This window comes from Schistocerca piceifrons, unplaced genomic scaffold (genome assembly GCF_021461385.2).
Source record: "Schistocerca piceifrons isolate TAMUIC-IGC-003096 unplaced genomic scaffold, iqSchPice1.1 HiC_scaffold_2281, whole genome shotgun sequence".
NCBI lineage: Eukaryota > Metazoa > Arthropoda > Insecta > Orthoptera > Acrididae > Schistocerca > Schistocerca piceifrons.
Window position 1 is genome coordinate 173,232 of NW_025728208.1, and position 15,516 is coordinate 188,747.

Consider the following 15,516-nt stretch of genomic DNA (forward strand, 5'->3'; position numbering starts at 1 on the left):
GAGTTCATTGTGACTTGCAAGTCAGTAAGTGTGTGACAGTCCAATCAGAAGGTCGTGAGTGGACGATGGGATTTACCAACGCAGAAAAAGGTGACATGCTCATGGTGTATGGAGAGTGTACGAAGAATGCAGTTCATTCTTGTACAGTATATGCGGCAATAAATACCAATAAATGTCAAGCATCTCGGCAATCATTTATCAACCTCTTCAACCAGTTATATGGAAGTCATAGCCTAAATCTTAGCAACATAACAGATGAAACAAGTAGTTGATCCACATGTTACCTCTTGCACAATCGCATGTGGAAATGGCATTAATCGGGCAAGTGTCCTATGCATTCTCCATTGACATAGGTTTATCCCTTTCTATAAAGAGCTGCATGGAATTGATCAAGAGAATTGTGTTAACTTCCATACATGGGCATTAAGACAGGATACTCCAGATGTATCATGTATCTTGTTTAGTGGTGAAGGAAATTTTAACAATCGTGGCCTGGTAAAGTGCTGAAATAAGCACAATTGGTCTGTTAACAATTCTCTTTGGCTGTGGCAGGTGGAATGTCAGCATCCTTGGAGTGTAAACGTGTGGTGTGGGGCAGTGAACCATCAGCTCATAGGCTCATTTTTCTTAGAAAGAACACTGAATGTGCACAAGTATCACAGCCTCCTAACAAATCATCTTCCACGGATGCTAGAAGAGATTCCTCTGCAGACTAGGAGCAACTTGTGGTACCAATACGATGGCTGTACAACCCACAGTGCACTGAGTACAACATGGCTTCACAAACTGTTTACAAATCATTAGATTGGATGCAGAGGACCTGTATCTCGGTTGACCCATTCGCCAAATTTCATGCCTGCAGACTTTTTTCTATGGGGAAAGCTGAAATACTGTCTACAAGGGCATACCAACTACATCTGATGATATGCAATGATGTATTACTGCAGCCTGTCGGATTGTCCCTGCTGAAATACTGGTATGTGTGCAGCAGTCTTTCCATACCAGAATGGGAGCATATACTGTTGCTGCCAGTGGTCATTTTGAACACAGCCTGTGATGGTCAATTGTCTCATTACTGGTCACAATCCACATAACTAGTGTTGTCTGATTCAGAGCAATTGAGACATTTTCATGATCTGGACTCATGGTATAGACTGCTTCTTCCATAACCTAAAAACCTACTCCCAAATCATCTTAACCCAATTATTCTCAACTCAATGCGCCATATCACTAGACGTCGATATCCATAAACACATGTCAAGTGGACCAACCACCAACAGTACCTCCCTCCACTTTGACAGCTGTCACCCATTCCATGTCAAAAAGTCTCTTCCATACAGCCTTGTCGCACGTGGACTCACTATCCCCAGTGGAAAGCAGGAGTTGTCTAAATATGGCAATAGCACTACCAGAGCCACAGTATCCTATCCGTCTCATTCATAAATAGATCTCCCGTGCCATCTCCTCATCTCACACCTGTAACCCTGTTAACCAGACAATGGTCAGCACTCGTCTAATCACCCAGGCCTTGAAAAGCTCAACCACATTCTTCACTGGGGCTTTGACTATCTCAGATGGGGTATACTGTACTCAAGATACTACCCACTTCCTGCAAAGTAGTGTTCCACTGCCTGCACAATCTAGAGAACATCCTTGTCCGCCCCTAATCCTGTGAGTGACCCAGGTGCAAGAGCTGTCCCACAAATCCACCCACCACCTCCTACAGCAGTCCAGTTGCAGGCATCTCCCACCATATAAAAGGCACGATCATGTGCAAAAGCAACCTGTTAAAAATCAGCTATGCTGCAATTACCATACAATTTTCCATGTAGGGATGACAAGTAACCAACTGTTCACTCACAGTAATGTCTAGCACCAAACTGTGGCAAACCACAGACTTGACATTCCAGTTGCCAAGAGGCTGTACACCACTTCAACAACTGCTTCACTAGACATACCATTTGGATATTCCCTTCCAGTGCAAGTTTCTCTGAACTACACAGGTGGAAATTGTCTCTCCAGCACATCTAGTGCCATCCACCTGACCTAAACCTCTGCTAATTTGTTTCCCACTGTATCACTTTACCTTTTCGCTTCTGTACACACCAATCTTTTCCCATTCAGACCATGTACTGTCTTCTCCAATCACTCTGCCCCCCCCCCCCCCCCCCCCCCCCTGCAGCTAGTGCCGGTGTGTACATTTGGGTGTTTGTGTGGTTTCCAAACTAAACCATGTGCATTTTAGATATGTTAGATCCATATACTTTACCTGAAACTAATTCTCTGAGGTACTGAGACTACTGCTTCCTGGCTCGGGGTTTCTATTTTCAGCTAACACAGAAGTATTGTCTACAAACAAAAGTGTATGGGACAGGATATTTACCAGTGAATCATTCACACTGGACACCAAAAAGACTGTTGTGTGGCATGCAGACAACCCCTGAGATGGTGCACCAAGGCAGTGTGACTGCAGGAGCAGCCAGCAAAAACTCTACACAAAAGATGGTCCAGCACTTCTCAGAGATTACAGTCAAAAATTATCAGGCAAGGTGTCCATATTATGCAAATTAACGTAGGATTAACAAGTGACAAATGCAGTTACCAAAGCAAATTAGATGATGAGCATGCCATCAGTATTATAGCTCTATAGGAAATGCATTTAGGTGATAATTCAGCAGCTACATGCAAGATTATGCAATATAAAGCAATATCAATACTCCTCTCAATTGTTAGGTGCATCCACAATAAATGAAAAAAGAAACAGCTCTTGGATTATGCTGGCTTAAGCTGTCAGAAAATTAGTGATGTAGAAGTAATTAGGATAAAACTCAAAGGCCTGGTTATTACATCAGTCCACAAATCACCTAACGGAAAGTGTCTGACACTAGTCTTACACACAGCAACTAGACAGCACGTATATGTTTAAGATTTTAATTCCAAAACACAACCCGGAGATACATAAATAGAGACAAAAATAGAGAACCATTGTTCGAATGGATCAACACACAAGAAATTATCTAAGTTTGATGCCAAGGAATTTAAAACGTTTTGGGCAGGCAGATGGAAACTGATACAAAACCTGACCCATCCATCTTTTCCACTGATGAGAAAAAATTACCACTGAATCACTCAATAGTAGTACTGAAACATTTTTCAAGGAGTGTACATTGGCTCACAAAAGTTATCATTGGTGCTGAAATATTAGTTACAAAATACATTGATAAACCCACATGGAAATTTGAAAAAACTAACTCGATACAATACACCCAGGAAGTGGAGAGCAACCCGCACTGGACACCTCAAAAGGCAGAACATTGGGAATTATTGTAGATGTAGCTAAATGGAATATCTGAAGGGAAGTAACAAAATAATGTGTACTAGGATGGGACAAACCTGCCCAAGTCCTCTACAAAGGATACCAAGGGTCTAAATAATGTTTTGATAACATTTTGTATTTAAAAATATTTGTGTGTATAAATTGTTCATGTTGATGTAAATTTGACAATTTAAGAAATGGTCATGCTTAGGAACAATGTAAGAAATAGGTGTTATGTAAAAGCCAGTGTGCTTTTGTTTAAAACGAAAATGGTTGTGGGGAGTGGAAAAGGTGCGAAAGGCGAATTGGCATGCTACCTTGAGCAAGTGCGGGAAGTAAGTCACACAGTTTGTAGGCAGCAGTGATTGATGTAACTCCTTTGTGGAGCAGAAGCTTTGCCTGCAAATTTCCATAAAAATGCCTCGGTTGAAGACTGCAAACAGCTTACAGCATAGCTGCGAGTTGTTGAGCTACTGTATGTAAAACTGAATGAAGCCAAGAAGAGAAATTGAGCCCATACAGCAAGAAACTTGCAGGCCGTAGTGTGGGTAGTGTAGCCGTCATAACTGTTCGCCACAGCCAAGCCTACAGCCACCAGATAAGATTTTTTTCTATTTTTACCTTTGTACAGCATGAACCATTACTTTAAACTGTGTTTTAATAATCATTCTTGAACTTCACGGAAACTGGCTCACCCTGTTATTTCATCCTAATCATACATCTGTATAGGGTTCCTTCCTGGTGTTTGATTAATCCGAGTGTCCTGTTTTACAGACTTTTGAAGTGCCAAGTTAATATAAAGAGGCACCATTTAAATTGCTTTAGTGTAAATATTAAAAATTTTTTCTTAACTATTGCAAAGTGTTATAGTTTGCTTACATAAAATTCAATCAGAGTGAAGCCAAGTTACTAGAACCTGTTAGATGGCTATACAGAATTAGTTCAAAGAATAATAGCTTTTGAAAGAAAATTCCACCAAGAAAGAGGTTTTCTTTAAGTGAAATGTTCAGTTAAAAAGTGTGTGCTTTAGTGTCTAAGTATTTAAGTTTCTTGATTATGGAAAGTGCTTTTCTAAAGGTTGTCCCCCCCACCCCGGCTAATTTTTTTTACCTTCCTTGAAGTTATGTACTGGGCTTTTTCTTTTTTAAAAACATAATGTATAAAGATGTAGCCCAAAATTGTTTAAGTGGTGTAATTTATTTGAAGAGCCAAACTAAACAGTAGCAAGAAAGTAGGCAAAATTCAAATTTCTGCTTCTCCAGTACTTCACTATTTCATTGCCAGGATAGGTTGGTGACCATTAAGTACATGTTTTAAACCACTAAATGAACTTGGAAATGAGTTGTCCTAGCTTCAGTATATATTCAGTATATATTCATACTGTGTTTCTATCTAGCCACTGGGTAAGATCTTAGGAAAAGGAGTGAATAGTCCAATTTACTTATCCATTAGACGCAACACACGGTAAATCCTGTAAGAAGGATAACTCTATTGATTATCTTTTCCTATAAACAGGACTATCCTTCCATAGTGTATTTTATTTGGAAACTAAACTAAATTTTAGTAAGAGGGTTATATGTGTCAACATAGAGACAGGGTTTCTGTTATTTACGTAAAAGCATACTAATATCAAAATGGTAGTGTTATAAGGTCCTATTAATGTGTGGTCATGACATTTGTTAAATGTCTCACCACATTCCTATTGAAACTATTTACTCTTCTTGTAAATAACACCTGTGACAATTTTATACAAATGTCCACTAAGACTTTGCTCGTCAATCAGTACTGTTAAGAAATACTGACTAGCTTTCTTTTCAAGAATCTCAAGTTTAAGTTATACATATTGTTATCCTCCAACAAGAATCATTGGCCGATTCTTCATCTTTGACAGGTTCCTCATGCCTGCAATGCAAAACATTATCTTTTGTATTAACATATGAAATCCAAGTTTTTAAATTTAATAAATGCTTATACAAACATAAATGATTAATGGAAAATCTCATATAAGATGTGAAACAAATACTAACAAAGAGATAGAGGGCTGGCCAGTACTTACATCAGCTCAGTACAGCCGATAGATACACATAAAACAGAACTGAAAATTTACATTCCTAGCTTTCGGAACTTTGTTCCTTCATCAGGGAGGAGAGAGGGGAAAAAAGGGAAGAAGGGAAAGTGGATTCAGTTACTCACAACCCAGGTTATGAAGCAACAGGGAAAGGGCGAAAGAACAGACTCGCGAAATAACAGACCAATTCCCGTAACATCAGTTTGCTGCAGAATTCATGAACGTATTCTGGGTTTGAATCTAATCAGTTTCATAGAGACCAATAAGTTTATGTCCACAAATCAGTACAAAGCATCGCTCATGGGCAACTCAGCATGCCCTTTTGTCATACGACGTCTGTTCAAAAAATTCCAGAACTTAGTCCACAAAATTTTCTATGCTTATCTTTTAGTTACTATGGATTGTCTCCTTCGAAATACTCTCCTCCACAATTGATACACTGTTCCCAATATCATTTCCACTTCCAGGAGCAGTCTTGACACACCTCTTGCTGGGTTGCATAAACTGCCGTCTGCGAATTTTCTTTTATCTCATCTACCATTGCAAAACTTCATCCTTTTCAACTTTGGAAATAAAAAGAAGTCTGCAGGGGTCATACTATTCCCGCAAGGAACATCTCATTCTCATTTGTGAGATCCAAAAAGTTTTTTTGGTCTTGACTCATGAGCCGTGGAATGAACTTGGCGGCAACACAATGCATTCCAAGATGCTGTGTCATTTCATAACATGACCCAATTGAAATGTTACATTCTTCTACAATCTCTCGGACAGTGAATCTTCGACTGGCACACACAATTTCGTTGACGTTCCTGACACAAGCGTCATCAGGGGACATCTAAGAGCGTCCTGAACAAGGATCATTTTTGACTTTTGTAAAGCCATTTTAAAAACGTGTGAATAATACGTACCACCAAGTATGGCTTAAGCACTCATCGCTATAGGCTCCCTGCATCATTTGGTGTGTCTCTGTAAAGGTTTTCTTGAGTTTCACGCAAAATTTAACGCAATTGCATTGCTCCTCTAACTTTGCCATCACAAAATTCACAAACCCAGATTCCATATTTCTTGATTTCCGAGAAGCATTTGACATAGTGCCTCACTGCAGACTCTTAAGAAAGGTACAAGCACATGGAATAGGTTCCCAGACATGTGAGTGGCTCAAAGACTTCTGAAGTAATAGAACCCACTACATTATCCTGACGGTGAGTGTCCATCAGTGACTAGGGTATCATTAGGATCGTTCCAGGGATGTGTGATAGGAGCGCTATTACTCATATTTTCTATGTGCATAACTGATCTGATGGACAAAGTGGACAGTAATCTGAGGTTGTTTGCTGATGATGTTGTGGTGTATGGAAGGTGTCATCGTTGAGTGATTTAGGAGGATAAAAGATGACTTGGACAAAGTTCCCAGTTGGTGCGATAAATGACAGCTAACCCCAAATGTAGAAAAATATAAGTTACTGCAGATGAGTTGGAAAAACAAATCCATAATGCCAGAATCCAGCATTAGTAGTGTCATGAATGAAGAAGTCACATTGTTTCAATATCTGGACATAACGTTGCAATGTGATATGAAATGGAACAAACTTGTGAGGGTCATGGTAGGGAAGGCGAATAATCATCTTTCGTTTGTTGGGTGGATTTTACTGCAGTGTGGCTCAGCTGTGATGGACATCACATATAGGATGCTAGTGTGATCTCTTCTTGAGTACAGTTTCAGTGTCTGGGATCCGCAAGGGGTCGAATTAAAGCAGACATTGAGGTAATTCAGAGGCAGGATACTAGATTTGTTAACAGTAGGTGGAAACAACAACATACAAGTATTATGGAGATGTTTCTGGAACTCAAATGGGAATCCCTGGAGGGATTTTGAGGAACACTGTGCTGACTGCAGAACAATTCTGCTTGCACCAACATACATTATGCATAAGGACCATGAAGATAAGAGACAACAAATTAGGACTCATAGAGAGGCATATAGACATTCACTTTTTCCTCACTCGATTGGCAGATGGAATGGGAAAGGAACTGACTACAGTCGAATTAAAATTACTTGATAGTTGGCACTTCAAACGCCACTAAGAGTAGTCAGCGTCACACTTGAACTGTCTGCTGTTGCCAAACTCCACCAAAATTGGCCAGTCACTTCCAATTCCTGGTTCAGCATTCTTTCTTGATGTATTTGTATCCCAAATTATGAGCACGACACTTTTATTATGTATTTCATGACACGCGATAACTACACCAAAAACAACACACATTAACAATGCTAATGAAAGACACACATTTCATTCATAGCACTAACCAAACACTACCGAATAACTCAGCACAAGGTGTAATTCAGTATCATACATATAGTTATCATATTCACAGAGATCATCTTACATTAGATAAGCTTTTCACTACACTGCGTGAAACTGAAATTTTTAAGGTTGCAATTCATAGTTGCAACTGGGTCACTACATTCACATATATAAATACTTCATGCAGTGCTGTGGCATAGCACAATGGTTGGCAGATTAATCTAATGTGTAGCATGTCATAGGTTTGAATCTCATCAATGTAGCAAAATTTTTATTTCTAAATCTAACCAAAAGAGTGTGATTATTATTTTCATTCAATTAATTGGTTTTAATGTATTATTTTTATTTTTAATACTTTGCTGCATCATTTTTCATCATTATTTTGACTGTTCTATTTGGTCTTATTTTCCTTCCTGTCATTATTTCTTCATTTAGAATCGGCCTCAGTCATCTATAATCCACGAACAAGTGCCCACACGGGCTGTTCACTGGTTTCTAACATGTCAGCATGTGCAGCTAGTGTAAGGATAGTTACAGGTAACAAATGACATGGAGAAATTTCAATTTGCTTTCAGCCCTGAAATTGACTTTTTGTTGTCTTGAGTTTACCCTTGAGGGTTAGCTTTAATCGCCATGAACAAAGCGATCATGATATTAGTACTGCTGCAGACTGTTGACCACAATTTTCTCGGCTGGGTTAGGACACAAGTTTACAGTCAGGGATACAAAACGGGTCGTCTGCCCCAGTTCAGTCACTGGTCACTTTAAATCAATAGTCGACAGAGTATCCAACATTTCTGACATACCTTGCACCAGCCACTAGAAAAATTGCTCTGTGTTAAACATTTAACATAATTTGTGAAGTGAGCCGCTTGTTTGTTGTCACCTGTAACCAAACGGTAGCTGGTAGCCAATGTGGCAACATTGTTGCAGCAAGTGATTGATGTCAACTATCAAGTAATTTTATTCAGACTATTGTAGTAGACAGGGTACCTTCTGCCATGCACCATATGGTGGCTAGTGGAGTATGTATGTAGATGTGGAAGCAGTCTTTCCTTCTCATCCCATCTGGAAAGTCTCCCCTGATCTGCAGTTCTGGGTAACGTTCTCAAAATCTACCCTTTTTCCTAGACCTATCCTTCACCCCTCTTCCTTCCACTTCAACCCTTCTGCCTGAAGAATGAGCTACTGGCTCTGAAAGCTCGCCTAATTATAATCTTCTTTTATGTGTGTGTTCTGCCACCACTTAGCGAGTATATTGTTTATCTATCCAATTCAATTATCATGTAATCAAAAGCTGCATTTAACACACCAAGTCTCTTTTACCAATCATTTTTAATATGTCCTACAGAATGTACTGTCTATCCTGTCCTTTTTGAGATTACTGTTTTGTTGTACTTTTCTACAGGCATCATCTTACTTATTAGGAGTCAGTTCCTTCATGTTGTTGTTGTTGTGGTCTTCAGTCCTGAGACTGGTTTGATGCAGCTCTCCATGCTACTCTATCCTGTGCAAGCTTCTTCATCTCCCAGTACCTACTGCAACCTACATCCTTCTGAATCTGCTTAGTGTATTCATCTCTTGGTCTCCCTCTACGATTTTTACCCTCCACGTTGCCCTCCAATGCTAAATTTGTGATCCCTTGATGCCTCAAAACATGTCCTACCAACCGATCTCTTCTTCTAGTCAAGTTGTAGAGCTGCATGTACTCGGGAAAAATTACGGCTGTAGTTTCCCCTTGCTTTCAGCCGTTCGCAGTACCAGCACAGCAAGGCCATTTTGGTTAATGTTACAAGGCCAGATCAGTCAATCATCCAGGCTGTTGCCCCTGCAACTACTGAAAAGGCTGCTGCCCCTCTTCAGGAAAAACATGTTTGTCTGGCCTCTCAACAGATACCCCTCCGTTGTGGTTGCACCTACGGTACGGCCATCTGTATCGCTGAGGCACACAAGCCTCCCCACCAACGGCAAGGTCCATGGTTCATGGGGGGAGTTCCTTCATAGTCAACAGTTAAGGAATGGGTTTCTGAATTCATATGTGGCATATGTCTCTGTAAGATGACTCATGAACAACTTCCTAGAATTACAATCAAATATGAAAATGCTGAGAAAGAACACAGTGTGATATTGCAAGATCAGTAATTAAAAACATGTGCAAAACAGTTGATGCTGTGGCCGTACCAGAAAGTGAGTGGCATGTCTGTTGAAGCCTGACTACAACCAAATGTGAAAAACAATTTGGGACAATCTGACACACAACTGATTCTATGCACCAATCTGTTCCCTTGGATGAGAGACGACCGAAATGAAACAGCAGTTGCACAAAAATAGCCAAGGTGACTTCATCGGAGAGAAAGAGTGCTCATTGTTTTCTAGGATGCAAAAGGGATTTGTATTTTAGATTAGCTTGCAAGACTGAAACAATACCTCACAAATACTATGCAAGTATTCTGACTCAACTGGATGAAAAAATATGGAGCCAAGACCCAGGGGGAAAAAAAAAGTTTATCGTCAGTGAAATGCATATGGTCACAAAGGCACTTTCACAATAGGAAAACTGGGAGTTTCAAGTGTGAAGTCTTCAAATATCTATTCCATTCTCCAATTTTTTCACATTCTGACTTTAGCTTCTTCTTCTTTTCTTTTTGTATGAATGATTCACTTAAGACTACATGCGTCACACCTCAAAACCGTTTTGTGAGTCAACAACTGGATATGTTTTCACTGCTCTGTCTCTTGTAACTCCGTTGGACATGGAGGTAGCAAATGAGGATGTAGGATGTCCATGACATACTGCTGTGCTGTCAGAGTGACCTGAAGTCATATCCGATGCTGCCCCACACGCCCTCTCCCTATGTCGTTGTCATACTCACTGACAACTGTCATCGTGGGTCTTGCAGAATGTGACTCACTGCTGATCACATGACAGGTGCAGGTGTGAAAGAGTTACAATGTGCTCAGCGTACATTACAGCAAATCTCCCATGGGCTCGTCAGACACGGTCAACCGGAAGCTTGCTGACAAGCACGCCGCCCTTACGTTCCCAAGCAGTCCAACATGGGGCCACTACCACATCTGAATGTCTGACAAATCTGAATATTGCATAATTCAATCAGCCTGGCAAATGGAGACACACAATTAGGCCCCTTCAAATTTTGTTACGTGCTGATAATGCTGACTCACGGAAGTACAGGGCATCTGTGCCCTTCACAGGGATCACTCAACATCTTACACTCTTCACATCTCTTATAGCTCCCACCATTCATGGTAACAATCTGAGACACAAACAAAGCTAATGCAATCTGGTGGCCTTTGTATACATTTCAGAGAGTTGCGACTCTCATAATTTACCACTGGTATGCACACTCGTGAAACTATGTTGCTTCAGGGAGCTTCCCTTTTTTTTCTTCAAGCTGTTTAGTTCTTTGAATCCATTTTTCTTGTAGCTCAGAATAATTATTTTATTGTGTAGCAAACTTACAGACTAGCATTCTGGTCTGAGCTGTCGGAGTTGGCGGTCATGTGTGTGTGAGGTGTGCTTGCTTGTGTGAATGAATGGTGTGTATTTCTATTTCTTTTTCTGATGAAGGTTGTGGCCAAAAGCTTATGTGTAAGTGTCTTAACTGTGCCTGTCTGCATTTTAACGTGCCATCTTTATGGTAATTAGCTTCTTCTTCTTTTCCTACACTGCTGATATTCCAACCTGGAGTTTCCATTGTTTGAACTTACGGTCTACTGTATTATGTTGCAGTGCACTTCTACAAGTGTAATACACAAATGTTGCCTTAGGAAAGAGTCACAATAACATCCATGTCTACCGTTTGCTATTTTTTACGAAATAGCATCTCACACTCGAAATTTAACTTAGCCAATGAAATAAGTTTGAAGATTTATTGTGTGTAAAAGACACGAGGGCCCACTGTGTGGGAAATGTGTGAAGTTCTGTGCAGAGACGGAGTTATCCACAGACGCGGTAAGTCTGGGGAGCTATACGGGTGTTAAAACATTGCCACCTGCTGGGATGAGGGGCCACTTACTCTGTGGTGGCGCTGTGCCAGCAACGAGCTCAACCCATTGATTAGCACCACAGATGACAATGAGCAACCAGCTGCTTCTCTGTGCAGAGATATAAAATTTATCGATTTTGGACGTCGGGTGACAATCTGTCACATGGAGAACAATGTTTACTCTGGCAATTTTAACACTAATCTAGTGTTCTGCAACATATTAATGTGAAATGTTGTCTATGATGTTGAAGAGTGTAAGTTAAACTGATATCTGAGAATTTGTTGTTTTTGTGGCATTATCTGGAAAATGGCCTCTCTTGCAGCTCCAAGCATAAATGTCAAGTGAAGAAGAATAATTAGCACAGCACAATGGAACCGAGTAGGGATCCGGTTTACTGCTTGGCCACTAAATTAGCATATTGTGTGTACACCAGAAGAGACGCTGTACACACTTGCATATACTACATACACAAGTACAAGCATCGATCAAGCTACTGTGAAACTGCACTCTGTGTGACTCATCACTACATCAGAATACTGTAAATGTGGTGATTCCAATTTCTTAAGGTCTCTTCCTGTTTGTTTTCATCAGTTGGATCTTATTTTTCAAGTATATGGGAATCCAATGAGCTGCCTGTTTGGATACATTCTTTCTGTACGTCCCACAAGTTGGATTCTTTGGAGACACATTGTAACAAGAGTTTTTAGGAATTTGCCTGGAGATTTCACACTGGGTTCTGTGTATGTATTCCATCTTTTATTCTTGGACCTAAGATTTTTACTACAATTTTACATTCTTCTAATTCAGTTTGCTGTTTTCATGTCTTGTGTTGGACAAAGACTCTCTCTCATGCATAAAGAAATTCTAATTTGATCACTGTTGTACAATGTTAGATTTTAGAGTTCCAGGAAAAATACTTTTAGTTAACTGAGAGACAGTTTGTATTTTCTGAAGTCTGGATTCTATGGCCTTCTTTTCATTATGATGTTCAGTGGTCTTTTTCACCTAACTATTTAAACTCTTTAACACCGAATACTATGTCATTGCCTATATAAGTTCACCCAGTGCCATTTTGGTATCAGCCAAGAATTTTTTCTCCATGTGAAATTAGTAGTCTAAGTTTCCTAGCTTGCTCCCTTAATATTTCAAATTGCTTTAGCACATCAGTGATGTTTTTGTCAATTAGTATTATGTCATCGGTATAGGTTACACAATATAATTCTATCTTTAAGTTTACGTTCTAGTCAGTGTAATAGTGCACCTGCTCTTCTCCATTATCTTACAATTTTCTTAAGGGCATAGTTGAATAGCAATGTGATATGCCATCCCATTTTCATATTCTTATGTCTGTCTTAAATTACACTGCTTGAAAAAAAGTGAGACACTCAGAAGGTGGGGAGAAAACAAATTGAAACATAGCGAATTTAGAGCGTATGTGATGTTATTTCAGTCATAACAAAACAGAGTCAAATTAACACAGAACTTATCAGTTTGAGCCCACTTATCAATACATCAATGCACCCTGTCTGGTCTGGACAGTGCGGGAGGATGTCGTAAAGCTGCTGCATACCCTCCTGAGAAAGGTGATCCACAACTGTTGTAACTGGACATTGCAATCGTGGATACAGGCAGTGGGATGGAGTTGACGTCCATGTTGGTCCCATAATGTTCTATCGGGGACAGATATGGGGATTTTGCTGGCCACAGGAGTATATCAACATCACGCAGACAATTTAAAGAGACACATACTACATGTGGACAAGCACTGGCCTGTTGAAAAATAGCACCACAATACTATTACACACTGCTGTACCATCAGAGTTCCCTCGGCCATTACAAGCCGTGACCTGAAGTCATACCCAATGGCTCCCCACACCATGGGACTGCTTTGTGACCCCCCCCCCCCCCCAAATGTGGAAGAATGGGACCTCTCCCCATCTCCCCGGGTCACTGTCAAACTTCTCCACGATAGTCATTTGGAGCAGTGCAGGACCGGGACTCATTAGTGAACATAATGTGACGCCATTCATTAGCAGTCCGTACTTCTCGATCATGGCACCACTTCACATGCAGTCATTTGCTTGGGTTTTAATGGCAGCCTATGCGCAGGACGGCAATTCCATAGTCTGGCTGCTCCTAGCTGTATGACACAGCATGTTGCAAGGAGTCTATTACAGTGAACTCCTGTTTATCCAAAATGATCGGGACGGTGGCCGGTTCCAATAACGAAAATTTCAGATAAATCAAAGTCCCCCTTTTTTCACATGTGAACACTCCAAATTGCATCAATATTGCGAAATACAATCGTAAAACGTGCGTAGGGTATGTAAAACGTTACTGATACGGTTGCAAATAACCCTGCACTTTTTTACTGAAAAAATTGTGTTGACATGTTAAAAAGGCACCAAACTATGATTGAAAACTCAAAGTTTTTAAATGCTGTATAACAAAGCTCATTTATTTTGCATTCTTACAGAAAAAATCTCCCTTATTTGGCAGTAGGAAAAACAGGAGTTTTAATTTTATTATCTACTCTTTTGAATAAAAAATAAACTACTGAACAAAATTATGAAACAAATCTAGAGATTACTCAAAGGAACGAAAAGTCTGTCTAGAGGAACTTTCAAGAAAAGTTAAAAAAAAAATCTTTTTAAGTTATGGACATAGAAGTTCTAGGATGCTTCATTAGAGTTTATTTTTTGGTAACGAAGTCACAAATGTCTTTTTTTTTTTTGTTTTTTTGCTTGAGAAACTATTTCTGCAACAATACATCTCCAACATTGAAATCAAACTATTTCAGGATAAATCGTCTCCTCCTATTGGCTGATGTACTCCAGGGCAGTTTGGATCACTTCGTAACAGAATGTGTGAGGAATATTTTTCTCTGATTCATCATCAGAAACATAGTCTTCTGACACTTTATGATCGGTCACAATTTGGACGATTTCATCCTCAAGCACATGAAAAAATGCCATTTTCCATCCACTCTTCAATGTCTTCGATGTGTGTGTCTTTACAACCAGCTTCTCCAGTAAATTCACCAAAATTATGTCAGCTTGAGTTTCGGTGTTGCCTCCTCCTTCCCACCACTTAGGTTGCCTTACGATCTAAGAGTTTTTTCCAAGACCTAACAAGAGGAAGTGGAGGAATTAGACTCCAAGCTTCAGCAATCAATGAATGGCACTTAAAACATCGATTTTTTAAGAACTTCCACAAAATCATCTGCAGCATCAATCACACCTACTAAGTATTCCAGCATCTTGCATCTGTAATGTTTTTCCATCGCCTCAAGAATACCTTGGTCCATCGGTTGACATAGAGATGTGACATTTTGTGGGAGAAATACAACTTTGATATCCCCATCTTGCAGATCACCTGGGTGATAAGGAGCATTGTCCACAAGAAGTAGCGCTTTTCAAGGAAGTCCATTTCCTGCCATGTAATTTACTACAGCTGGAACAAACTCTGCCTGGAACCACTCTCTGATGATGGCACTGTTCATACGTGCCTTAAGACTGATTTGTGTACCTCAGTGGCAAAGCTGGTTGGTTGGTGTCTAAATGCTCTTGGTGTTTTGGATTTGCCAATTAAAGTAAGACACAGTTTATGATTGCCAGTGGCATTACTGCAAGCGAGGACAGTAAATCTTTCTTTGATATTTTTGTATCCAGAAGCCATTTCTTCTTCTTTAGAGGCAAGGGTTTTCGTTGGCAGCATTTTGTAATTCAACCCAGTTTCATCACATTTGTAAAGCTGATTGCCAGTATAATATCCTTTGTCAATGATTGCGTGCAGTTTCTTCTTAAAATCAGCATAGC

General features: G+C 39.9%; 1 protein-coding gene across 1 annotated transcript in view; it reads right to left on the reverse strand.

Moving 5' to 3' along the window:
- Nucleotides 1-5,162: 5,162 nt before the first annotated feature.
- LOC124742262 (molybdenum cofactor biosynthesis protein 1-like) overlaps nucleotides 5,163-15,516 on the reverse strand; it is a 29,464-nt gene continuing 19,110 nt past the window's right edge. Inside the window, exon 4 of the mRNA XM_047248792.1 lies at nucleotides 5,163-5,218. Within this exon, the coding sequence (XP_047104748.1) occupies nucleotides 5,163-5,218 (56 nt within the window). The remainder of the gene's footprint in view (nucleotides 5,219-15,516) is intronic.